This window comes from Oncorhynchus mykiss, chromosome 25 (assembly GCF_057628025.1).
Source record: "Oncorhynchus mykiss isolate SJ-2025 chromosome 25, ASM5762802v1, whole genome shotgun sequence".
In the NCBI taxonomy this organism is placed as follows: domain Eukaryota; kingdom Metazoa; phylum Chordata; class Actinopteri; order Salmoniformes; family Salmonidae; genus Oncorhynchus; species Oncorhynchus mykiss.
Genome location: NC_143046.1, coordinates 26950944 through 26977121, shown reverse-complemented (window position 1 = coordinate 26977121; position 26178 = coordinate 26950944). Strand labels below are relative to the sequence as shown.

General features: G+C 44.8%; 1 protein-coding gene and 2 pseudogenes across 44 annotated transcripts in view; all 3 read left to right on the top strand.

Annotated features, from left to right (window-relative positions):
- The window catches only part of LOC110504427 (protocadherin gamma-A11-like), a 244201-nt gene that overhangs the window by 170613 nt on the left and 47410 nt on the right, over positions 1 to 26178 (top strand). For 2 of the 42 annotated variants that reach the window (XM_090219515.1, XM_090219512.1), the window contains exon 1: positions 416 to 2967. The exons of 38 other annotated variants lie outside the window; for them this stretch is intronic. In XM_090219515.1, the coding sequence (XP_090075641.1) occupies positions 559 to 2967 (2409 nt within the window). In that variant the 5' untranslated portion in view covers positions 416 to 558. Of the gene's footprint in view, positions 1 to 415; positions 2968 to 3229; positions 5947 to 26178 lie in introns of those variants that run through there. 2 more of the 42 variants (XM_090219500.1, XM_090219499.1) reach the window with 1 other exon arrangement.
- On the top strand, positions 17355 to 23519 carry LOC110504887 (protocadherin gamma-C5 pseudogene; annotated as a pseudogene). Its single transcript, XR_016491603.1, has one exon. The product of XR_016491603.1 is annotated as a protocadherin gamma-C5 pseudogene (transcript).
- Positions 23512 to 25980, top strand: LOC149971588 (protocadherin gamma-C5 pseudogene; annotated as a pseudogene). Its single transcript, XR_016491602.1, has one exon. The product of XR_016491602.1 is annotated as a protocadherin gamma-C5 pseudogene (transcript).

The window sequence follows — 26178 nt, the reverse complement described above, 5'->3', positions numbered from 1 at the left end:
TTGCATAAATAAATACATTCATAAGTCTATATCAGTATTTGTATGGAAAGCACACTACCATACGTCAGATTTTAGAAATGTGTGTTCTGTCGTGATGTACGCTATGTTAAGGCAACGTGTGTCTTGTTTGAGATTACTTGTCAACATCCTGTGGCATCTACGTTTACAATTGTCCTAAATGTGTTGATATATTTTATGTTGTGTATAGCATGGTAGAGCTAATATTTTTCCTTTGGAAACTTAAACCTTCCCAAATATGTTGGAATGTGTTTATTTTTTAAGTATCTGTTGTTCAGTATATTGAACTCAGAGGGACGCTGTTGGTCAGTGTTTTGCAGTTTTAGAGCGGATTTGCAGCAGTACCTCCCCCATCATGTCGATATATTAGAGAGAGAAAGAGCAGCATGTTACAGAGAACACTAAGCACCGAGACACAGAGCTGCGATTCCTTTGTTCCGTGGGTACGGATTATTGACAGAATTTTTTATTTATTTTCTGGATATAAATTTGAAGGAATTTAGCAAATTACTGAACCAATTCTATGGTGTTTGTTGTGTCATGGCGCAGGGGGAAATTTCGGGCAGAACAATGACACGGCAAGTACTGTTGTTTATCTCGGTCCTCTCTCTCAGTTCAGTACACGGGCAGGTAAATTACTCCATTACCGAGGAAATGGCGAAAGGCTCTTTAGTTGGTAACATAGCGCAGGATTTGGGTTTAGATATCAAACGATTGAAATCAGGTAAAGCTCGAATACACGTTGGAAATAGCGCAGAATACATCGAGTTGAATAAAGACAGTGGAGTTCTTCTTATCAAAGAGATAATAGACCGTGAAGCGCTATGCAGACAGACAACGCCTTGCGCACTGCATTTTCAAATTATTCTGGAGAATCCAATAGAATTTTATCGCGTCACAATTGAGATTATTGATATCAATGATAATGCGCCTGTTTTCCAAAAAGATTCAATGAAATTCGAAATAAGTGAGTCAGCTGTGACTGGAGCTAAATTTGTTCTGGAGAGAGCTTTTGATTCTGATATAGGAGCAAATGGACTCCAAAGCTACTCCCTTAATCCAACTGATAATTTCAGTCTAAAATTACATGGTCAAACTGATGGTAGCAAAAAGGTAGAGATGGTTTTACAGAAGCCTTTAGATCGAGAGAAACAGGAGCAGATATCTTTAGTGTTAACTGCCCTCGATGGAGGAGACCCTCAGATGTCTGGAACAGTGCAGATTCATGTCAATGTGTTGGATGCAAACGACAATGCTCCGGTTTTTACGCAGGCAGTATATACGGCGAGTGTTGTAGAGAACTCACAGAAGGGTACTTTATTAACTACAGTTAGAGCCACCGACATAGATCATGGATCAAATGGTTTAGTCACATATTCTATATCAAGCAGCACATTTGGTATTTTGGACCTATTCGAAATAGACGAGAGTAATGGCGAAGTGCGTTTGATGGGCAAGGTCGACTATGAAAGCGATAAACATTATCAGATTGATGTAGAAGCAAAAGATAAAGGAGGTCTTTCTGATTCCAGTAAATTAGTTGTCGACATTGTGGACGTCAACGACAACAGCCCTTTGATTGATATGATGTCCACTTCTAAATCGATACCAGAAAATTCCCCTTCTCAGACAGTCATAGCTGTAATGAGTGTCCATGACCCAGATTCTGATAATAACGGAGTGGTGAATTGTGTTTTAACGCAAACTATGCCCTTTACCATTAAATCTACATCCACTGGCTTCTATAGTCTAGTAACTGACAGTGACTTGGATCGAGAAAGAGCATTTGAATATAACATCATTGTGATGTGCTCTGATGAGGGAGTGCCCTCGCTCTCCAGCAGCGTCACTCTCACCTTACAGATATCAGATGTGAATGACAACGCGCCTGTCTTTGAGAGGAGCTCATATGAGGCCTACATTATAGAAAACAACACACCGGGCATCTCTATATTCACAGTGAAAGCCAGAGACGCTGACTGGAACCAGAATGCCCGTGTTTCTTACATACTGGAGGACTCCTCGGTTAACGGAGTGCCCGTCTCCTCATATGTGTCCGTTACTGCTGATAGTGGAGTCATCCAGTCAGTGCGCTCTTTTGACTACGAGCAGATCAAGGATTTCCAGTTCCGCGTAAAAGCGCAGGATGGAGGCTCTCCTCCACTCAGTAGCAATGTGACTGTGAAAATAATGATCCAGGACCAGAATGACAACACGCCTCAGGTTCTGTATCCAGTCCAGACTAGCAGCTCTCTGGTGGCTGAAATGGTTCCTCGTTCAGCAGATGTGGGATATCTTGTCACTAAAGTGGTGGCTGTTGATGTGGACTCTGGACAGAATGCCTGGCTCTCGTATAAACTGCAGAAAGCGACAGACAGGGCGCTGTTTGAAGTGGGTTTACAGAATGGAGAAATAAGAACTAATCGCCAAGTCACTGATAAAGATGCTGTGAAACAAAGGCTCACTGTTGTAGTGGAGGACAACGGGCAGCCCTCTCGTTCAGCTACAGTCAATGTTAACGTGGTGGTGGCGGACAGCTTCCCCGAAGTGCTCTCGGAGTTCACTGACTTTACGCACGACAAGGAGTACAATGACAACCTGACTTTTTACTTAGTCTTGGCTTTAGCTGTAGTCTCCTTTCTCTTTATCGTATCCATCATTGCCATACTGTCAGTGAAATGCTACAGATGGAGACGCGAGCAAATGTTTTACAAATCCAATGGGAATCTCCCAGTTATTCCCTGTTACCCGCCCCTTTACGCAGACGTGGGAGGCACAGGAACTCTGAGACAGGTGTATAATTACGATGTGTCTGGAACGACTGACTCCAGACAGAGTGATATGAAATACGTCAGACCTTACAGTCAGAGCATCATTAGTCTGGACGGAACACAGACACTCCCCCACGCTCAGAGGGACAAACGGATCAATGACGATGGGGAAAACCAGGTGAGAACAAAGTGGCTACATCATCAGCATATAGGTTTTCGTTGTCAAGAGCTGTAGTTTGGGTTATAAATCTCGTTCGATTTCAAAGCAAGGTTATACATTTCATGTGCTGTTACCATTTCATCCGATTTTTCTTTGCCTATTAAAACAAGACAGTGTCAAACAAAACGCATGGTATTGGGTTTTTGACGTTTGTAGTGGTATGGACATTTCACATTTGATCATTTCATTTCTGCCTCATAAATAGAATCTCAAACATCGACAATTTATGGCAACCTAATATTTGTGCAGATATTTGTGCAATATCTATTCAGGGCTCTAAGGGCCGCTGTTGGTTAGTGTCAGTATATATACGTCTCAGATAGTAGACCCTCCCTCTCTTCTTTGCGTCACAAGCTGCGCAGAGGACTCAACTTCTGTATCATCAGAACTAGTCTCCTAAAAGAGCCCACACAATCGTTGGGACGTGTTGGTGACGCACTATTCATTGTTGTGGAGCCATTCGTTTTTGTATTGTTTTTTTCTCTCAGGCTGAGTAGTCTGAAGATGGACGATCTTTGTTGTCATGGCGCAGGGCGGACCAGCTCGCGGATATGGACATGGAATACATGGGTCATGCTGTTTGTCTGTCTCTGTGGTGCAAGGGTAGCGCGCGCCCAGGTCCGTTATTCCATCCCGGAGGAGATGGCGAAGGGCTCACTCGTGGGGAATATCGTACAGGATCTGGGTTTGGATGTAAAAAAGTTGAATTCTGGTCGAGCGCGGATCTTTACTGAGGACAGCAGTGAGTGCATCGGTCTGAATGTTGATAAAGGAACGCTTGTGGTGAAAGAAAGGATAGACAGAGAGGAGCTGTGCGGCCAAGCATCTCCCTGCTCTCTGCATTTTCAGATCATCGTTGAAAATCCGATGGAGCTCTATCGAATTGATGTGGAAATATTAGATATTAACGACAATGCCCCTGCTTTTGCTAAAAAGGAAATGCATTTCCAAATAAGTGAATCTGCGGCTCCTGGGACTCGCTTTTCACTCGACGGTGCAAAAGATCCCGACGTGGCTCTAAATACTCTCCAAACATACCAACTACATCCTACGGATCATTTTCAATTGAAACCCCTATCTCGCTCTGATGGAACGAAATACGTGGAAATGGTTCTGCAGAGCGCACTTGATAGAGAAAAACAGGAAGAGCATAAACTAATATTAACTGCTTATGATGGCGGGACCCCCCAGAGATCTGGCTCTGTCAAAATCAATATTATTGTCTTAGATGCAAACGACAATGCCCCTGTATTTGGCCAGTCACTGTATAGGGTGGTCGTGTCAGAAAATGCGTCAAAGGGAACGATTGTCTTGACAGTGAGCGCCACTGATGCAGACCAGGATACAAATGGAGAGGTGATGTATTCATTTTCTCAAAATACCGAGGGTGCTTCAGTTCTATTCAATATAGACGCCCATACTGGTGAGATTACCATAAGTGGTCTGTTAGATTTCGAACAATGTAGGCATTATGAACTAGATGTAGAGGCGACAGACAACGGGGGGTTAACAGATACTAGTAAAGTGCTTATTGAAATTACTGACGTGAACGACAATGCACCCGTGATTAGCATAATTTCATTCTCCAACCCTATTCCCGAGGACTCTGCCCCGGAGACGGTCATAGCCTTGCTCAATATCAAAGATTCAGACTCAGGTAAAAACGGTCAGGTGAAGTGTTCTATTAGTCCAGATTTACCTTTCCGCATAAAGTCATCCTCTTCCAATTTCTACAGTTTAGTGTCAGACCAGGCTTTGGACCGTGAAACTGTGTCTGAATATGACATAACAATAACAGCCACAGATGAAGGGTCGCCATCTTTTTCCACGAATAAGACAGTAACACTGAAAATATCAGATGTGAATGACAACGCCCCCCTGTTTACACGACAATCATACACAGCTTTCGTTATTGAGAACAATTTACCTGGAATGTCGATATTTTCAGTCAAGGCCAGCGACAAAGACTTTGGCAACAACGCGCGTATTTCATATTTGCTTGGTGATAATCAAGTGAATGGAGTGTCGGCGTCTGCGTTCATTTCAGTAAATGCAGAGAGTGGGGAGATTTTTGCTGTGCGTTCTTTCGACTATGAGCAAATAAAAGAGTTCCAAATTCGCGTAAAAGCGCAAGATGGAGGCTCCCCTCCTCTCAGTAGCAATGTGACTGTGAAAATAATGATTCAGGACCAGAACGACAACGCGCCGCATGTTCTGTACCCAGTGCAGACTAGTAACTCTCTGGTGTCTGAAATGGTGCCTCGTTCAGCAGATGTGGGCTATCTTGTCACTAAAGTGGTGGCTGTTGATGTGGACTCTGGACAGAATGCCTGGCTCTCGTATAAACTGCAGAAAGCGACAGACAGGGCGCTGTTTGAAGTGGGTTTACAGAATGGAGAAATAAGAACTATTCGCCAAGTCAATGATAAAGATGCTGTGAAACAAAGGCTCACTGTTGTAGTGGAGGACAACGGGCAGCCCTCTCGTTCAGCTACAGTCAATGTTAACGTGGCGGTGGCGGACAGCTTCCCTGAAGTGCTCTCGGAGTTCACTGACTTTACGCACGACAAGGAGTACAATGACAACCTGACTTTTTACTTAGTCTTGGCTTTAGCTGTAGTCTCCTTTCTCTTTATCGTATCCATCATAGCCATACTGTCAGTGAAATGCTACAGATGGAGACGCGAGCAAATGTTTTACAAATCCAATGGGAATCTCCCAGTTATTCCCTGTTACCCGCCCCTTTACGCAGACGTAGGAGGCACAGGAACTCTGAGACAGGTGTATAATTACGATATGTGTGGAACGACTGACTCCAGACAGAGTGATATGAAATACGTCAGACCTTACAGTCAGAGCATCATTAGTCTGGACGGAACACATACACTCCCCCAAGCACAGAGAGACAAACTGATCATTGATGATTCAGACAATCAGGTAAGCATGCATTATCGACTGTAACCTATATAATTACATTGTAACAATCTAGAACAAGTAATTAGGCCTTACATAGCAGATACTTACCAATTTGACACTCACCTTCTTTGTCTTGGCTTTAGCATTGGTACATGCTATGTATCTGTCATCAAGCAATCACATTCCGATATACTCATTCTGGAATAATGCCTATGTAATTAAAATAGGTTATAGTGTTGCCAAAGACTGCCCTGTGAAACACAGCAGCGAACCTGTATGAAATCATCTTATGGAATGGATTCAGGGACAAAGAGAGCAGTGCTGCTGAAGGCTATAGAGAAACACAAAGGAAGGGCTGGGCTGGACTAGACGAGACTGGACTGGGCTGGACTAGACTGGACTGGACTGGGCTGGACTGGGCTGGACTGGACTAGACGAGACTGGACTAGACGAGACTGGACTGGGCTGGGCTAGACTGGGCTGGGCTGGACTAGACGAGACTGGGCTGGACTGGGCTGGACTAGACGAAGCTGGGCTGGACTGGGCAGGACTAGACGAGACTGGGCTGGACTAGACGGGACTGGGCTGGACTAGACGGGACTGGGCTGGACTAGACGAGGCTGGACTGGACTGGACTAGACGAGACTGGACTGGACTAGACGAGACTGGACTGGGCTGGACTGGGCTGGACTAGACGAGACTGGACTGGGCTGGGCTGGACTAGACTGGACTGGGCTGGGCTGGGCTGGACTAGACGAGACTGGGCTGGACTGGGCTGGACTAGACGAGACTGGACTGGACTGGGCTGGGCTGGACTAGATGAGACTGGACTGGACTGGGCTGGGCTGGACTAGACGAGACTAAGCTGGACTGGACTGGGCTGGACTAGACGAGACTGGACTGGACTAGACGGGACTGGGCTGGACTAGACGGGGCTGGGCTGGACTGGACTAGACGGGACTGGGCTGGACTGGACGAGGCTGGGCTGGACTGGGCAGGACTAGACGAGACTGGGCTGGACTAGACGGGACTGGGCTGGGCTGGACGAGACGAGACTGGACTGGGCTGGACGAGACGAGACTGGACTGGACTAGACGAGACTGGGCTGGACTAGACGAGACTGGGCTGGACTAGACGAGACTGGGCTGGACTAGATGAGACTGGGCTGGACTAGACGAGACTGGACTGGACTAGACGAGACTGGGCTGGACTAGACGAGACTGGACTGGACTAGACGAGACTGGGCTGGACTAGACGAGACTGGGCTGGACTAGACGGGACTGGGCTGGGCTGGACGAGACGAGACTGGACTGGGCTGGACGAGACGAGACTGGACTGGACTGGACTAGGGCCTGCAGAGGGTTTTTTCTCTCTCACACACACACTGCACTATTTTTAACACCGACCTAAATTCCTGTCTCTCACACGCTGCTGTTACTGTATGTTCCTGACTTTGAACCATGTACATACAGAGAGCAAGAGATGAGAGAGAGAGAGGAGAGGATATTGAGGAGTGGTAGAGAGGAATCGGACTGAAAGAGGTGGGAAATGTGTTGGAGAGAAGGATGAGGATGGGGAGAGGCAGTAGCAGGGAGCCAGAGAGAGGGAGGGTGTGGGGGAGGGGAAGAGATGTGTTGTAGCTGGCCTCATCCACCGTTCATGCGCAGCAACACTGCGTTAGTGATGCACGGCAGCCATTTTGCACCACAAGCTGCAGTGTTTGCAGAGAAATAGGCTCCTCATCACCTCTAAGGTAGAAAGGGATGGATAAACAACTATAAATAATTTAGTGTGGATATAAATGAGGCAGGGCTCGATACAGGGAAAGATAGAAACAGGGAAAGATAGAAACAGGGAAAGATAGATGCAGGGAAAGATAGATGCAGGGAAAGATAGATGCAGGGAAAAGTAGAGGGAGGGAGAAAGAAAATGACAGTATATGACATCCAGCTTAAAATATAAGAGCAAACTGTTTTTGTGCTGAAAGGAGAGAGAGAGTGATAAAGATACAGAGAGAGAAAGTTTAGTAGACTACTGTGTTGAAAGGAGAGAGACAGAGGGATATATTGAGTAAACTACTGTGTTGAAAGGAGAGAGACAGAGACAGAGGAGTAAACGACTGTGCTGAAAGGAGAGAGACAGAGACAGAGGGACAGATGAGTAAACTACTGTGTTGAAAGGAGAGAGACAGAGAGACATATGAGTAAACTACTGTGTTGAAAGGAGAGAGACAGAGACAGAGGAGTAAACTACTGTGCTGAAAGGAGAGTGCGAGACAGAGGGACAGATGAGTAAACTACTGTGTTGAAAGGAGAGAGACAGAGGGACAGATGAGTAAACTACTGTGTTGAAAGGAGAGTGAGAGACAGAGGAGTAAACTACTGTGCTGAAAGGAGAGAGAGATGAGTAAACTACTGTGTTGAAAGGAGAGGGACAGATGAGTAAAGTACTGTGTTGAAAGGAGAGAGACAGAGGGACAGATGAGTAAACTACTGTGTTGAAAGGAGAGTGAGAGACAGATGAGTAAACTGTGCTAGATTCCTCTATATGATGCTAGTATAGTGACATGTTGTTTGTATCACTGAGGAGAGCTCCTCGATCCCTCTTTCTCCTCCCTCACCACAGACATCATAAAGGGGTCATTAGAGCTCCATGGCCCACAGGCCTCCATGTGTACTGGGTAACACACACACAGGGAGGAAATTCCCTCCATATGTCTCTCACATGCAGCCCATAATACTAATCCCACACACCAGGCCACTGCCACACACAGCAAGTCACCAGGCCAACCGATTGGAAACACTCTTTTCATGGCACTTCGATACCGAAGGGACTTTTTCGTAGCAGGTTAGGAGAATTAACATAGCAGGTTAGGAGACTGAGGTTAAGATTAGGAAAGGGGTTAGGGATAGCGAAAATGCTCTCCTAACATGCCATGAAAATCACTTTGTATCGAAGTGGCGTGAAAAGAGTGTGTCCCGTCAACTGATAGGTATCCTCATAAAATAGGTGATGGTCACTCTTTTTCACAACGTGGTGATCCTATTGTATGTCAATGTTGTTAAATTCTTAGTAAGGTGGTCATGATGCTGGCTTTATTGTGTGGGGGGACATAGTATCTAATGCTAGAGGTGGTGTAGTTTCAGTCGGTGTCTGTAGATGGAGAGTGTGGGCCTGGCATAGACAACAGGCTGTCTGTTTGTGTACATACTGCACAGGCATTTTGTATGTGTTTGTGTTGAATGTTTCTGTGTAGATGAGTAGCACATGCCTCATAAACATCTGACATGACACAAAAACGCTTGAGGTTTTATGGAGGAAACCTCTGTCCCTCTGGAAACAGTCTATCATCATTATCACCCCACATCTGTGTCCGTTTTACCCATTTAAACCATTTTTTAACCACTAAACCCTGGTTCTCAGGCTTGTCAGCGAGGAAGGCTTTTACTATGGACCATAAACCCTTGAACTTACTGTGTCTCTGTGGGGGTCAGACCCCACCGACCCATACACCCCTCGGTCTAGCCCTGAATGTTCCAGTCCAGTGCATAGATGTGGATGGTGTGTGGGTGACCCTTGGATATGACTTCTCGCTTCTGGTTCAGATCCCCACTTGGATGACCTTTGAACTGTAGAACAGTGGTTTGCTGACATATGTCAAGGCTGTAGTCCTCTGGAGCAGAATTTAGCAGTCCCCTGCCTTGTCAGCCATTTTGGATGCCACCCTGAGCCGAGGCCCTGTAGTTTCTAGACCTTGTGACTGTCCACATTGATATGGGAAGAAACTGCTTTCCCACAGCTGTTGTTAATACTGTACTTCCTTCCTCACTGGCCCAGTCATCTGGTGAGCAGCTGTTTCTCTACAGTGTGTTGCTCTGTCTGAAGATTAACATTGGAATTTGAGCAGTATTTGAGCATGGTTGCTGTGTATGGTGATCAGGATGCATTGAGCCGTGTGTGTGCTGTGCATGCGTATGTTTGTGTGTGCGTGCTTGCTTCTTATCTAGCCTTCTGGAAAGTGGGGTTAGAAGTTCTGATTCTCACATATATGATTCCTCTGCTCCCCCTGCCCCATTAAGATCATTGATTAGATATCAGGGATGTCTGGATGATTTGTTAGTGACTTTATCCTCTCTCTCACACTCCTGCACACACTCAAATATTCTGCTAAGGGGAGTTGAGACCACACTCACAGTTTGTCAGCTCTATCCATAAGTCTGTGTTGTGACTGTGTGTGATCTGATGTAAGTACAGAGAAGCGGGAACATGTCATTTATGTTTTCTTTAATCATCCTTCCTTGTGGAATCACTCCAACAGTATGCTGTCATCTCAGTTCATGGTTTTGAGGAGGGAGGCAACTCTGCTTCTACTGACATGTACCCCTGAATCTTATCATCGTTACCCTCAGTCTGTTTCAGTCATGACAGTAAACCCTCAGGCTCTCAGCTGTGGTGATCTGATGTTCTGTTTTCTCTGGCCTGGTAGTAAGAATGTCCTGTTTCCCTGAAGTGTCCTACAGCCCTTCAATCCTACAGGCCAAGGGGCACAGTCCCAGGCTGTCTCAATAGTCTACAGCCAAAGGTTCCTTTGCCTCTCTACATTCAATGGACAATAATTAGAATGAAAATGGGGACACGTTGTGTACGTGCATTCAGTGTGCAGGCCTGAAGAGGCCTGAAGAGAAGAGAGGCAGTTTTGGCTCTGATGATGAGGCAGATGTCCTCTGAACACTGAGTCTCAGGTGCTCAAAGCAGTCATTGGCGTTATGAGTATTCACCTGGCCTGGCCTGGCCCTTTGAGCAATGTGCAGGGAACTGGGCACATACATATACACACACACACCACACACACACACACACACACACACACATACACACACACACACACACACACACACACACACACACACACACACACACACACACACACATACACACATACACACATACACACATACACACATACACACACACACACATACACACATACACACATACATACACACATACATACATACATACATACATACATACATACATACACACACACACACACACACACACACACACACACACACACACACACACACACACACACACACACATACACACATACACACACACACACACACACACACACATACATACACACATACATACATACATACATACATACATACATACATACATACACACACACACACACACACACACACACACACACACACACACACACACACACACATACACACACACATACACACATACACACACACACACATACATACACACATACATACATACATACATACATACATACATACATACATACATACATACATACATACACACACACACACACACACACACACACACATACATACACACACTAAGTGTACAAAACATGATGAACACCTGCTCCATCCATGACGTAGACTGACCAGGTGAAAGTTCGGATCCCTTATTGATCATAACTTTTGATCATCTGTTTAATCCACTTCAATCAGTGTAGATGAAGGGGAGGGGACAGGTTAAAGAAGGATTTTTAAGCCTTGAGGCAATTGAGACATGGATTGTGTATGTGTGCCATTCACAGTGTGAAAGGGCAAGACAACATTTTTAAGTGTATTTGAACAGGGTATGGTAGTAGGTGCCACACTGGTTTGAGTGTGTCAAGAACTGCAGCGCTTCTGGGTTTTTCACGCTCAACAGTTTTCCGTGTGTATCAAGAATGGTCCACCACCCAAAGGACATCTAGCTAACTTGACACAACTGTGGGAAGCATTGGAGTCAACATGGGCCAGCATCCCTGTGGAACGCTTTCGACAACTTGTAGAGTCCATGACCTGATGAGTTGAGTCTGTTCTGAGGGCAAATGGGGGTGCAACTCAAGATTAGGTGTTCTTAATGTTTTGTACACTCAGTGTATATGAAGGACCACATTCACCTGTTATATTACTCTTAGGTCCAGGTGGTGAGTCACAGACATTCACATGATACACACTCCGCGACGCACACACACACACTAGGTGATAGTCCTGAGGTCAGGGCATGTGGGTGGTGGTGTGTGACGATGTTCTGATCTGTCAGGCTGGATAGACTCACTGCAGCCATTTTGCTGTGAGTCTGAGGCTAAGCCCTGACACTACACTAGCAGGAAGAAATCGTTAGTATGCACTAAATGGCTACTGCAATGTAGTCAATATGATTAGTAATGTGATCACAATCACAATGATGGTTATTGTTAATAGTCTCAATGTCATTATTGTCATGATCATTACCAGTGATGATGTCCGTGGATAAAAGTAGTGGTGACAGCGATAATAATTTTGGGGATGGTTCAACATGTATGTTTGTGGCAAAGGCCTTTTGGTTAGCTGTTTCCTCTGTAAGGCATTCTAGATGTGTTGGTCCTCTCCTTTTTCTTCCTGATCTCGTTGATTCTCTGCTTCTCTCCCCTCCCCCCTCTCCAGCTGCACCGTTCTGATTCAGTGAGTGTGAGAGAGCTGGAGGAGGAAGAGGGAGAGCGAGATCTCCTCTGCTCGTTCCAAAACATTTTGTACTGTGTGCATAAAACCATGGACGCATTTGGGTGTCCAAAGTCACACCTGTGTTGTGTTTATCAGAGGAGCTCTTTCTCCCTCTGGTCTCTTGATGTAACTGGTCAGTAGGTTATTGCTGCTGTCCACAAGCCTGTACATTCTTAACTTAGATACACTACTAATTGTATTGGTGCCTTGGTAAGTGATGAATGATTAGAAGAGAGGACTACAGTGTATGAGGAACCTTTTAGACACCCTATCACCCTTCCTTTCTCTCTTCTCTTCTCCCCTCCATTCTGTTTTCTACATACTTCTGTTTTTTCCACTCTCAGGAAGAGAGGTGGGATGTGTTGCCGTAGCAACAAGCTGACTCACTGTCAGGACTGTACCATTGTGGTGCGGTACACAGGGGGGAATCAGCAGATGCAGTGTCTGCTGTCTGATGGGATACAGGCAGCTGTGGGCTTTAAAGAGGGCAGACGCACCCCCTGTTTAGGACACAGAGGTGCAGTGTCCTTGGGCTCAGAGTTGGATTGGTGGGAGAGAGGGTGTATGAGAGGGTGGAGTGGGGGTATGTTGAAGGCTCTACCTCTCTGTTTCCAGAAGATGGACGCTGCCCTGAATACCTTTCACGGTTTCACCTCCCTGTTGCTCTGACTGGGAGTGTGAAAACGCTGTCTAAACTAAACCCTCAAGGCTCTGTAGATGTTGTTTCCTTTGATCACAGGCTATACATTGATTTTCTATTGACTGGTACATGTGCATTCTTGTGTATCATAGTGGTTATCAATGTGTAACACACAGTACCACAAGCTCTGTTCCTCTATCAGACGCACAGCGGGAAAGCATGTAATTAATAAAGAATACATCCTCCCTGGGCATCTCCTCGAGTGCACCTGCTGTTCCTGTGTTCCTCTGCAGCATGGCAACGTCCTGTACTGCAGCATAGTGAAATGGCAGCCTATTCCCAATATAGTGCACTACTTTGGACCAGGTTCCCATAGAACTCTGGTCAAAGTAGTGCACTACATAGGGAATAGGGAGCCATATTGGACACACCCTCAGTCCTCCTTAAATGGGGCTATCAGCGTTCTGGCTGGGACATGCAGATGATGATCAACTCCACCGCTCACACTCCTGTTTTAGAGAGGCTGGGTCAATAAGGGTGTTGTATTTCTCTTTCATTAAGTCTTGTCTTCTGTATCCACCCTCTCTATTCAATCACATTTATCGTCATGGGAAACATATGTTTACATTGCCAAAGCAAGTGAACTAGATACATCAACAAAAAAACTAAAGTGAAATAAACAATAACAATTAACAGTAAACATTACACTCACAGAAGTTCCAAAAGAATAAAGACATTTCAAATATATTATGTCTATATACAGTGTTGTAATGATGTGCAAATAGTTAAAGTACAAAAGGGAAAATAAATAAGCATACATATGGGTTGTATTTACAATGGTGTTTGTTCTTCACTGGTTGCCCTTTTCTTGTGACAACAGGTCACAAATGTTGCTGCTGTGATGGCACACTGTTGTATTTCACCCAATAGATACGGGAGTTTATCAAAATTGGATTTGTTTTCAAATTCTTTGTGGGTCTGTGTAATCTGAGGGAAATATGTGTCTCTAATATGGTCATACATTTGGCAGGAGGTTAGGAAGTGCAGCTCAGTTTCCACCTCATTTTGTAGCCTTTCTCCTCTTGAGAGCCAATAGCAAGGCTATGCTCACTGAGTCTGGACATAGTCAAAGTTTTCCTTAATTTTGGGTCAGTCACAGTGGTAAGGTATTCTACCACTGTGTACTCTCTGTTTAGGGCCAAATAGCATTCTAGTTTGCTAATTGTTAATTCTTTCCAATGTGTAGAGTAATTATATTTTTGTTTTCTCATTAAACTAATTGTCTAATTGTGTTGCTCTCCTGGGGCTCTGTGGGGTCCGTTTGTGTTTGTGAACAGAGCCCCAGGACCAGCTTGCTTAGGGGACTCTTCTCCAGGTTCATCTCTCAGTAGGTAATGACTTTGTTATGGAAGGTTTGGGAATCGCTTCCTTTTAGGTGGTTGTAGAATTTTACATCTCTTTTCTGGATTTTGATCATAGCGAATATCGGCCTAATTCTGCTCTGAATGTATTATTTGGTGTTTTACATTGTACACGGAGGATATTCATGCAGTCTCTCAATTTGATGTTTGTCCTATTTAGTGAATTCTTGGTTGGTGAGTGGACCCCAGACCTCACAACCATAAAGGGCAAATGGGTCTAGAACTGATTTGAGTATTTTTAGCCAAATCCTAATTGGTATGTGGAATTTTATGTTCCTTTTGATGGCATATAAGGCCCTTCTTGCCTTGTCTCTCAGCTCATTCACAGCTGTGTGGAACTTACCTGTGGTGCTGATGTTTAGGCCGAGGTATGTATAGTTTTTTGTGTGCTTTAGGGCAACGGTGTCTAGATGGAATTTGTATTTGTGGTCCTGGCAACTGGACCTTTTTTGGAATACCATTATTTTGGTCTTACTGAGATTTACTGTCAGGGCCCAGGTCTGACAGAATCTGTGCAGAAGATCTAGGTGCTGCTGTAGGCCCTCCTTGGTTGGGGACAAAAGCACCAGATCATCAGTAGACATTTCACTTCAGATTATTGTGAGGATCTGTTCTCGCACTCTCTCTCTCTCTCTCTCTCTCTCTCTCTCTCTGTCTGTCTCTGTCTGTCTCTCTGTCTCTGTCTCTGTCTCTCTCTCTCTGTCTCTCTCTCTGTGTGAACAAAGAAGCACACCTCACATATAGCAGACACATTCATTATTTGTATTGTTTTGATATTAGCCCACCTTTCTTTGACGCACACAAACAGTTCACATAGCAGATCAGCTCTGGGAACATCATCATTTGGCCAAATGTCACAGGTATCACAATGCATATCATCCCTGTCACCCAGTCTGGAGTCCGTCAAGGTGTAAAGGTGAACGGTAAGTATCAGGGATGTGTCTGTCCCAAGACGTGTGCTAACCCACGTCTCTTTTGTCTCTCTGTTCTTCTCTTCCATGTCTCTCCTTTGCTGCTGTTGCGGACATGTCTTCTGTTGCTCCCCTGGCTCTCCAAATAAGGTAAGAAATACTTTAAGTTAGAGGGACTCCACCATCCCAACTCACATACAGTGCACACCTCCATGACCTTACTGACTGAAATGACCTCATAAACAGGACAAAGTAAGACAACGAAGCACCTTTATGATCCGCATATACAGTGGCACCCAGCACTGAGTGTCATTCCACCAATAGCTGGGAAGATGTACTGTATATCATTTGCATATAATAAACTATACATTGACATGTAATTCACAGTTCCAAGCAAAGGACAGGGGCTGAATATAAGGCTGGAGCCCTTCATTATATGGGTGGATGTTGTGTGGATACCAGATTCTATATGTTGTCACATCCGTTTGAAAGCGTTGCAATGTAGAGACGGTCTATAAGGACATATAGATGACTAAATCTCTATAGTGACTCCGTGTAGGCACGTCAGAACGAATCTGACAACGATCAGAGTATGATGGAAGTTCAAACACGATATATATCCTACGTCACTAAATGTTTTTATACGTAAGTATGTTGTGGCGTAGGTAGCCTACAATAACTGCTTTCGGCACCTGATTTGGCAGTGCGTTAAAAATAATAGGTTTATAAAACAAAATGATTTGCTCGATCAAAATTGTTATTGGAAACATGTGGATTGTTTATTAAGGCAGAACGTTTTTCTGTTTGAATCGAGAGAGAAGAGGAGGTTAGCAAGGGTATGTTGTGGTTGTGTTTTCGAAAGTCTTTGTTTGGGAAGGACTCTGTCTGTGCAGCAGCCACCACGCGGTCCGCCACATTTCAGCAGCAGCGCGAGCTGGCCGCTTGTGTGGGGCTGTCCACCCGTGTGGTGCTGAAACTCACTTCAGAGCTCAGTGGAAGCGCGTTCCCCCTCCCTCTCTCGCTCTCCCTACCAACCTTCGTCGTTCTGTCAGACTCGGATTATCTAATAGCAAAACTGATATATTGTGTTCATATTTAGATACATTCGTTGCACAATTGTGATATGATGTAAGCTACGGTTTGTGATTTGTATAATAATATAGCGTTTACTTTCACTGGAGGTTTTGCTTTTTTTTCATTGCGGATATAAATAATTCCGTCAGATGCCAGTGTTGCTAGGCAGACCTCGAGGGATGACGAAATCGCGCAACCCTTTAATCTCCTAGACCCGATTCGTGGTCGACCAAAAAAAAGTCTCGATAGAATATGTCCAAATCACAAATATTAGGGCGGTCTATTCAGCTCTCAGGTAATTAGTTAATGTCATGGAAATAGGCCAGTGAAGTGTGTGTGTGGGGGAGAGCGATCTCCGCTCCCCCTCTCTTTTCATTTGCTCTTCAGACCTCATGCAGATATTTTTAAGACGGCTTGTGGGATGTATTTATATTCGGACCCACGTGGGTTGCTCTTATGACGTGCTCAGGCTGTGCTGCGCCTGCTTTCTGTTACCACAGGACGGCAACGGAGAGCCTTTGTCTCCCACACAGACATCAGGAAGCATCTAGCCCGAGCCCGTATGATACCTAGAGTTTTAGAACCACCGCTTTACAACCTATAATACCTCTTTTAACTCTGCAATGATTTACAGTATAGCTATGCACATACTAGTATTCCATCTGTAATTAATTTATAACAATTTAATAAGAACATTTAGTTCCTTCACCAGCTGATAATGATAATAGATGTTTTTTTAAATTCTCATGTTGAATTGCTATGGTGCTTCATCGGTTTCCCAGGTAATGACATGTTCACTGTAGCTATAAATGACAGCTAAATCCTGTTGTTTAACTCATTAGATGCTGTGCACCAATAGCGTGCAGAACTGTACAAAGATATCTACAAAAAGCTTCCCCATCACTGTAGAATATGAGACACTTTGGATTACTGATTGATTATTACCACTCCTGCGAGAGGCCGAATGTTGGATGGAATCATATAAAGGTGTTGATGTGTTGTGGGACCATGTGGAATAGACTGGGTGTGTGGCAGGTGCTGCTACGGTGTCATCATGTCTTTCTCTTGTTGGTTACAATAGATGGACAGACTCGCTACATCATCCCGGAGGAACTGAAATAGGGCTCTGTGGTAGGAAATCTAGCCAAAGATCTGGGGTTGGGACTATCTGAGATTTACCATCGTAAATTACGGATAACCTCGGAGGCTGGTAAGCAGGATTTCAGAGTGGATTTGGAGAGCTGGTCGTCAGTGAGAGGATAGACAGAGAGGGTATGTGTGGACAAAGAGTTCCGTGTCTATTGCCTTTGGAGATAGTGATATTAAGGAATTTGCAGCTGCACTGAGTCGAGATTCAAATGCAGGGGGATATTAATGACAATTCTCCCTGTTTTCTTACGAAAAAAGGGGGGCTGAAGATTGTAGTCAGCAAACCCAGGCTCACGATTTCCACTCGAAAGTGCACTGGATTCTGATGGAGCTGCAAAAACAATACCCTCTTACTGCATTAACATTAACGAACAAAAACCACTGTGATGGGACAACATTCAGGAACCTCTGAGACTAGTATTAGGGTGCTTGATATTAACGATAACGCACCACTGTTTGAGAGACAGCATTATGAGGCTAGTGTTAACGAAAATGTTGCTCACGTCACTGTGATTTTACCCGTAAAAGCGACAGATCCAGATGAAGAACGTGGGGATATCGAGCAGGTCTTTTGTCGATCAAACGCCAGACTCAGTGGCAACATGATTTGAAATGTACCATTTATCTGGGGGTAATTATAGTAAAAACGGAACTAGATTATGAAAAAACGTATTCACATGTATTTGACGTTATTGCTAAAAACAAAGGCAACCCAGAGATGGATGGGCATTGTGGTGTTGAACTTAAAATAACTGACGTCAATGGCAACATCCCAGAGATCATTATGACGTCTCTAAGTACTACTGTTCCGGAGGATTCGCCTATCGGGAATGGGATAGCTTTGCCAAGCGCTAAAGACCCCGATTCAGGAGACGATGGGAAGGTGAGGTTGAGCGTGTCCCCAACGTCTCCATTCAAATTGAACCCGTCCGTATCCAAGCATTATGCACCGGTAACTAACGCACCTCTTGACAGTGAGCGTCACTCCCAGTATAGAGATCAGTGCTAGTGATTCAGGAGAAACCCCTCTATACAGCAAGAAAACTATCACTGTTGATGTGTTAGATGTGAAAGACAATCTACCGCTATTCTCTCAGCCTTCCTAACCAGTGTATGTAAAAGACAATTACACACCGGGGAAAATATTATTTTCAACCTCCGTTACTGATCCAGACCTGGGGGATTGTGTCAAGATCTCCTACTCCGTCCTAGACTCCAAAGTGCAGGGCGTGTTTGTGTCCTCCTGTGTGACACAGACATCTGCAGATCCAGCTCTACACTGACGGGCCCATTAAGTACGTAGAGGTCCTGGGAGGGGACATGTCTCAGAGTCTCTCCCATGTCAGAGTTCAGTGATTTCACCTTCGTTAAGCCCAGCAGCAACACTGTTTTGTTTCAACATTGCACAAATCAATGCTTGTTATTTTAGGTTCAGAACAAAGCTCGGTTGATAAATAATGGATAACTTGGTCACCGAATTTAGAGATATTTTGATATCTTTTTTCTGCCACTCAATTATTATTTTATGTAAACTATAAGAGATCTAGTCAAATATATTTTCTTCAAAGCAAGAGGCTCTATTGGAATGCCAATGTGTTGGTATCTGTGCGCAAAGTCACACGATATTTCCGACGCCGCTTCACACATTTATGAATTCTTAAATATAACCTACCTCTGGACTCTCCATAATATTTTTCACATCAATATAGACAATGTATTATTGTTCAATGGAAAATACAGTCCTTCACTCTCTCGCGCGCTCTCTCTCTCTCTCTCTGTGTGTGTTGCTCTGTCAGAGCGCTTGGACAGCTCCTGGATGCTGCTCTGGCTTTAAAAAGGCTGTTATTTTGGCCTCTCATTGGGTGTTAGAGATGCACGCTGTGCACCAATAGCGTGCAGAACTGTTCAAAGAGATCTACTCCCTCCCCCTAGACTCAGCACCTTAACCCTTACAATATTCTGAGCTGGAGAAGAGAGGGGGGCGCAGTCATACACACGGAGATACAACATCCTCTAAACACATACTTATCGTGATACAAAATTAACGAAATAATGCTTAATGAAATATGTATTCTGGAGAGGTATTTTGATATGAAGCTCTTTGTTCTGGACAGTATTTAAGTGGGAATTGTGTTATAACGGATCAGGGATGACAAAGAGAATGGGATACCGAGACTGGAGATGGCTGGCTCTTTGGTGGCATCATTTCTTTCTCTTGTGGAGTACAATAGACGGACAGACTCGCTACACCATCCCGGAGGAACTGAAACAGGGCTCTGTGGTAGGAAATCTAGCCAAAGATCTGGGTTTGGGACTATCTGAGATTTTTGACCGTAAACTGCGTGTCGCTTCTGAGGCTGGTAAGCAGTATTTCAGTGTGGATGCAGGGAAGGGCGAGCTGATCGTCAATGAAAGAATAGACAGAGAGACTGTATGTGGACAAAGCGCCAGCTGCGTTTTACCTCTGCAGGTTGTCATTGAGAACCCGTTACAGTTGTATCGAATTGAGGTGGAAATACGAGACATAAATGACAATTCACCAAATTTTATAACAAATGAACTCACGTTGAAAATAGCGGAATCTGTTGTTGTAGGCAGGCGATTTTCTTTGGAGAGCGCAGAGGACCCAGATGTGGGAAGTAACGCACTCAAGTATTATACAATTAGTAAAGACGAGTGCTTTAGTTTAAAGGTAAAAGACCTTAATAATGGAAGAAAAGCCCCAGAGTTAGTATTAGAAAAACCTCTAGATCGAGAGAAACAAGCTGTCCATCAGTTACTATTAACTGCACTAGATGGGGGGAGTCCTGTCAGATCCGGGACGTCACAGATAACTATTACAGTGCTTGATGTAAACGACAATTTTCCAGTGTTTGAAAATGCATTGTACAAGGTTTCCATACACGAAAATAGTCCAAAAGGTACTTTTATGGTCAAACTTAAAGCGATAGACGTAGACGATGTTCAAAATGGGGAGGTGAAGTATTCATTTGGTGAGCGCACCCCCAATGCCGTGCTTTCTATATTTGACATTGATTTAGACACAGGAGAGATGTTTTTGAAAGGAGAATTAGATTTCGAAAATGCTGCTACATATGAAATTGATATCAATGCAAAAGATAACGGCACTCCAGAAATGGAGGGACAATGTAGTGTTCGGGTGGAGGTAGTTGACGTAAACGACAACCCTCCTGAAATAATTTTGACCTCCAAGCCGAGTCCGTTGCGCGAAGACGCACCCAGTGGCACAGTAGTGGCTTTGATTAGTGCCCGAGACCAAGACTCCGGGAAAAACGGTAACGTAACGTTACAACTCCCGCGAGACTATCCTTTTAATCTGAAACCGTCATTTTCTAATAATTACGCACTGGTCACCAGTGGTGTTTTAGACCGAGAGAGCTTCTCAGAGTATAAAATTGAGATAACAGCCACTGATTCGGGCTCCCCTCCCCTGACTACCAAGAAAACTATACCTGTCAGTATCATTGATGTCAACGACAACTCCCCTAAATTCACTCAGTCCTCCTATGATGTCTATTTAAAAGAGAATGGACTACCAGGCTCCATGCTCTCCTCAGTATCTGCATCTGACCTGGATTTCGGGGATAATGCCAAAATCTCTTACTCCATCCTAGACTCCAAAGTGCAGGGCGTGACTGTCTCCTCCTATGTGTATATGAACTCTGATAACGGCAGCATCTACAGCATGCACTCGTTTGACTATGAGACACTGAAGGTGTTTCAGATTCTGGTGCAGGCAAAGGACCACGGCTCTCCGTCTCTGAGCAGCAACGCCACTGTCCATGTTTTTATCCTGGACCAGAACGACAATGCCCCCGCTGTTATTTACCCCTCCGCTGCCCTGGGCTCGCTCTCTCACCAGAAGATGCCCCGCTCTTCTAAAGCAGGCCACCTGGTTACTAAGGTAACGGCCGTGGACGCAGACTCGGGTCATAACGCCTGGATCTCGTATAAACTGGCGGAGGCCACAGATGCGTCTCTGTTCAATGTCAATCTTTACACAGGGGAAGTAAGGACTAAACGCGCTGTGTCCGAGCAGGACGACTCCTCTCAGAGGCTGCTTATAGAGATAAAGGACGACGGGGAACCGGTACAGTCTTCCACGGTCACAGTGGCCATACTGGTAGAGGACGGGCTCCAAGAACCCATCTTGGACCTCCGGCAGAAAGCGCCAGAGCCCGGCAAGAAAAGCGGGAGAATCACCCTGTATTTGATCCTCTCTCTGGCCTCGGTGTCCATGCTGTCTCTGGTGACTTTTGTCATGTTAGCGGTCAAGTGCGTTAGAAACAGCAGGAGCAGCGGTAGTTGCTGCATGAGACTGGACGATTTGGACGGCTACAATAACCCCAATAGAAACCTGCAGATCCAGCTCAACACTGACGGGCCTATTAAGTACGTAGAGGTCCTGGGAGGGGACATGTTGTCTCAGAGTCAGTCCTTTAGGTCCTGTCTCTCTCCCATGTCAGAGTTCAGTGATTTCACCTTCGTTAAGCCCAGCAGCACCACTGACTTTAAGGAGATGATCAACGTTCTAGACGCGTCTTTACCCGACAGCGCCTGGACCTTTGAGAGCCAGCAGGTGAGCAGTGAAGTGTAGTTGATTGTGATGGTTATGATATTCGAATGTAGACTGTTTTGTGACGTATAGTAGTTTGTATTTCAACATTTACCAAATCTCAACTTGTTCTTCTGATAGTAGTTTCCTTTACAATGATGGAATATAATGGTAGGTTCATTTTGAGACTCCATATGTCACGTCCTAAAGCCAGTAAATGCATAGTTACTAACTGTGCTGTGCAACTGAAGTCGGAGTGAAACTTAGAATTCAAGCAGTGTTTTGTCAATTCGAAATAATTTCACCATTGAACAAAACAGCGCAATTGTTCCATCCTTTAGGTGTATCCACGTTAGATAATTTGCTGTATGATTTCGCTATGATTTAGAAATAGCTGAATGATTTGAATCTTGGTTGTAATCCTCCGAGACAGTGTAAAAACTATTGTTACTGTCTGTAGTGCGTGTTGGGCATGATTATGTTTCAGTCTGACTGGTTTAAAGAGGCTGAGGGTTTCAGCACCATGGACAGCGACATTCCCACTGAATGAGCTGTGTTGTTTTTGTGGCCGCGATGGCAAAGATAGGCTAATTTATAATTGCTGTAAGATATACAGTATATTGTTCACATTCATTGCAGCTCAATCAATAGTTCATGTATAATAGTAAAACCAAGTGTTTCCTTCCTATGGGCTCCACTAGAATAGCAGTGTTTTGGATGATGTCTGCGCGTAATGAGAGAGAATATTTCTGATCATGGTTTACACTTGAACGCATTTATATGATGATCATGGTTGTTTACACTTTAACCTATTCCTTTCTGTTGGCTATGGGCTGCCCTGTCCATAATAGATTTCACAACAATATAGATAGACAGTATATCAAAAATAGTGAGTTGACCATAACTATCTCTCTCTCTGTGTGTGTTGCGTCAGAGTGCTTATATGCAGCTCCTGGATGCTGCTGTGGCTTTAAGAGGTATGTTCTGTTGGTCTCTCATTGGGTGTTAGAGATGCACGCTGTGCACCAATAGTGTGCAGAACTGTACAAAGAGATCTACTCCCTCCCCTCAGCCTCAGCAGCGTAACCCTTACAATACTCCGAGCCGGAGAAGAGAGAGGGATGTACTTACACAGACGGAAGGATAATGTAATCTAAACATAAGTTTCTATATCAAAACTGATGGAAGATGCTAAATGGAATATACATTCTGGAGATATATTTTGATATGAAGCTCTTGGTTCTGGACAGTATTTAAGTGGGAATTGTGTTATAACAGATCAGGGATGACAAAGAGAATGGGATACCGAGACTGGAGATGGCTGGCTCTTTGGTGGCATCATTCCTTTCTCTTGTGGAGTACAATAGACGGACAGACTCGCTACACCATCCCGGAGGAACTGAAACAGGGCTCTGTGGTAGGAAATCTAGCCAAAGATCTGGGTTTGGGACTATCTGAGATTTTTGACCGTAAGCTGCGTGTCGCTTCTGAGGCTGGTAAGCAGTACTTCAGTGTAGATGCGGGGAAGGGCGAGCTGATCGTCAATGAGAGAATAGATAGAGACACTTTATGCGGACAAAGCGCCAGCTGCATTTTACCTCTAAAGGTTGTAATTGAGAACCCGTTACAGTTACATCGAATTGAGGTGGACATACGAGACATAAATGACAATTCCCCTACTTTTCTCACAAAGGAGCAGGCTTTAAAAATTGCAGAATCGACTGTAGCGGGTGTTCATTTTCCGCTGGAGAGAGCAGAGGACCCTGACGTGGGAAGCAACTCATTTAAATCCTATACCATCAGTAAAGACGACTGTTTTAGTTTAAAAGTAAAAGAGCTTCGTAATGGAAGAAAAGTCCCTGAACTGGTTTTAGAGAAACCACTTGACCGAGAGAGAAAAGCTGTCCATCAGCTACTATTGACAGCACTAGATGGGGGGAGTCCAGTCAGATCCGGGACGTCACAGATAACAATCACAGTGCTTGATGTAAATGATAATATCCCAGTATTCGAAAAATCAGTGTATAAAGCTTCCATCGGCGAAAATAGCGCAAAAGGCGCTTTCATGGTTAAACTTAAGGCAACGGATAAAGATGATGGACAAAATGGTGAGGTAAAATATACATTTGGTGAGCACACACCCGAGTCTGTACTTTCTACATTTGATATTGATACGGAAACAGGAGAGATGTTTTTGAAAGGTAAATTAGATTACGAAACTGCTGCAAACTTTGAAATTGATATCACTGCTAAAGATAAAGGTATCCCGGAGATGGAAGGACACTGTAGTGTGCAGGTGGAAGTGGTTGACCTGAACGACAATGCTCCCGAAATCGTTCTCACCTCCCAACCGAGTCCGGTGCGAGAAGATGCGCCAAGTGGCACAGTCGTGGCTTTGATCAGCGCCCGGGACCTAGACTCCGGTAATAACGGTAAAGTTACGTTACAACTCCCGCGAGACTATCATTTTAGTTTGAAACCGTCATTTTCTAATAATTATGCACTGGTCACCAGTGGTGTTTTAGACCGAGAGAGCTTCTCGGGGTATAATATTGAGATAACAGCCACAGATTCGGGCTCCCCTCCCCTGACTACCAAGAAAACTATACCTGTCAGTATCATTGATGTCAACGACAACTCCCCTAAATTCACTCAGTCCTCCTATGATGTCTATTTAAAAGAGAATGGACTACCAGGCTCCATGCTCTCCTCAGTATCTGCATCTGACCTGGATTTCGGGGATAATGCCAAGATCTCCTACTGTATCCTGGACTCCAAAGTGCAGGGCGTGTCTGTCTCCTCCTATGTGTATATGAACTCTGATAACGGCAGCATCTACAGCATGCACTCGTTTGACTATGAGACACTGAAGGTGTTTCAGATTCTGGTGCAGGCAAAGGACCACGGCTCTCCGTCTCTGAGCAGCAACGCCACTGTCCATGTTTTTATCCTGGACCAGAACGACAATGCCCCCGCTGTTATTTACCCCTCCGCTGCCCTGGGCTCGCTCTCTCACCAGAAGATGCCCCGCTCTTCTAAAGCAGGCCACCTGGTTACTAAGGTAACGGCCGTGGACGCAGACTCGGGTCATAACGCCTGGATCTCGTATAAACTGGCGGAGGCCACAGATGCGTCTCTGTTCAATGTCAATCTTTACACAGGGGAAGTAAGGACTAAACGCGCTGTGTCCGAGCAGGACGACTCCTCTCAGAGGCTGCTTATAGAGATAAAGGACGACGGGGAACCGGTACAGTCTTCCACGGTCACAGTGGCCATACTGGTAGAGGACGGGCTCCAAGAACCCATCTTGGACCTCCGGCAGAAAGCGCCAGAGCCCGGCAAGAAAAGCGGGAGAATCACCCTGTATTTGATCCTCTCTCTGGCCTCGGTGTCCATGCTGTCTCTGGTGACTTTTGTCATGTTAGCGGTCAAGTGCGTTCGAAACAGCAGGAGCAGCGGTAGTTGCTGCATGAGACTGGACGATTTGGACGACTACAATAACCCCAATAGAAACCTGCAGATCCAGCTCAACACTGACGGGCCTATTAAGTACGTAGAGGTCCTGGGAGGGGACATGTTGTCTCAGAGTCAGTCCTTCAGGTCCTGTCTCTCTCCCATGTCAGAGTTCAGTGATTTCACCTTCGTTAAGCCCAGCAGCACCACTGACTTTAAGGAGATGATCAACGTTCTAGACGCGTCTTTACCCGACAGCGCCTGGACCTTTGAGAGCCAGCAGGTGAGCATTGAAGTGTAGTTGATTGTGATGGTTATGATATTCGAATGTAGACTGTTTAGTGACGTCATTAATCACCATTAGAAGAATACGTAACAAAATAACCTCCACTGGTGTCTTTCATTCCATAAATCATAGCTTGTTGTTTGGGGTGGTTGTTTATATAGAATAAGAATATTTTGTGGCTAGCGCATAGTTTATGCTCAGTATTCGTCATGT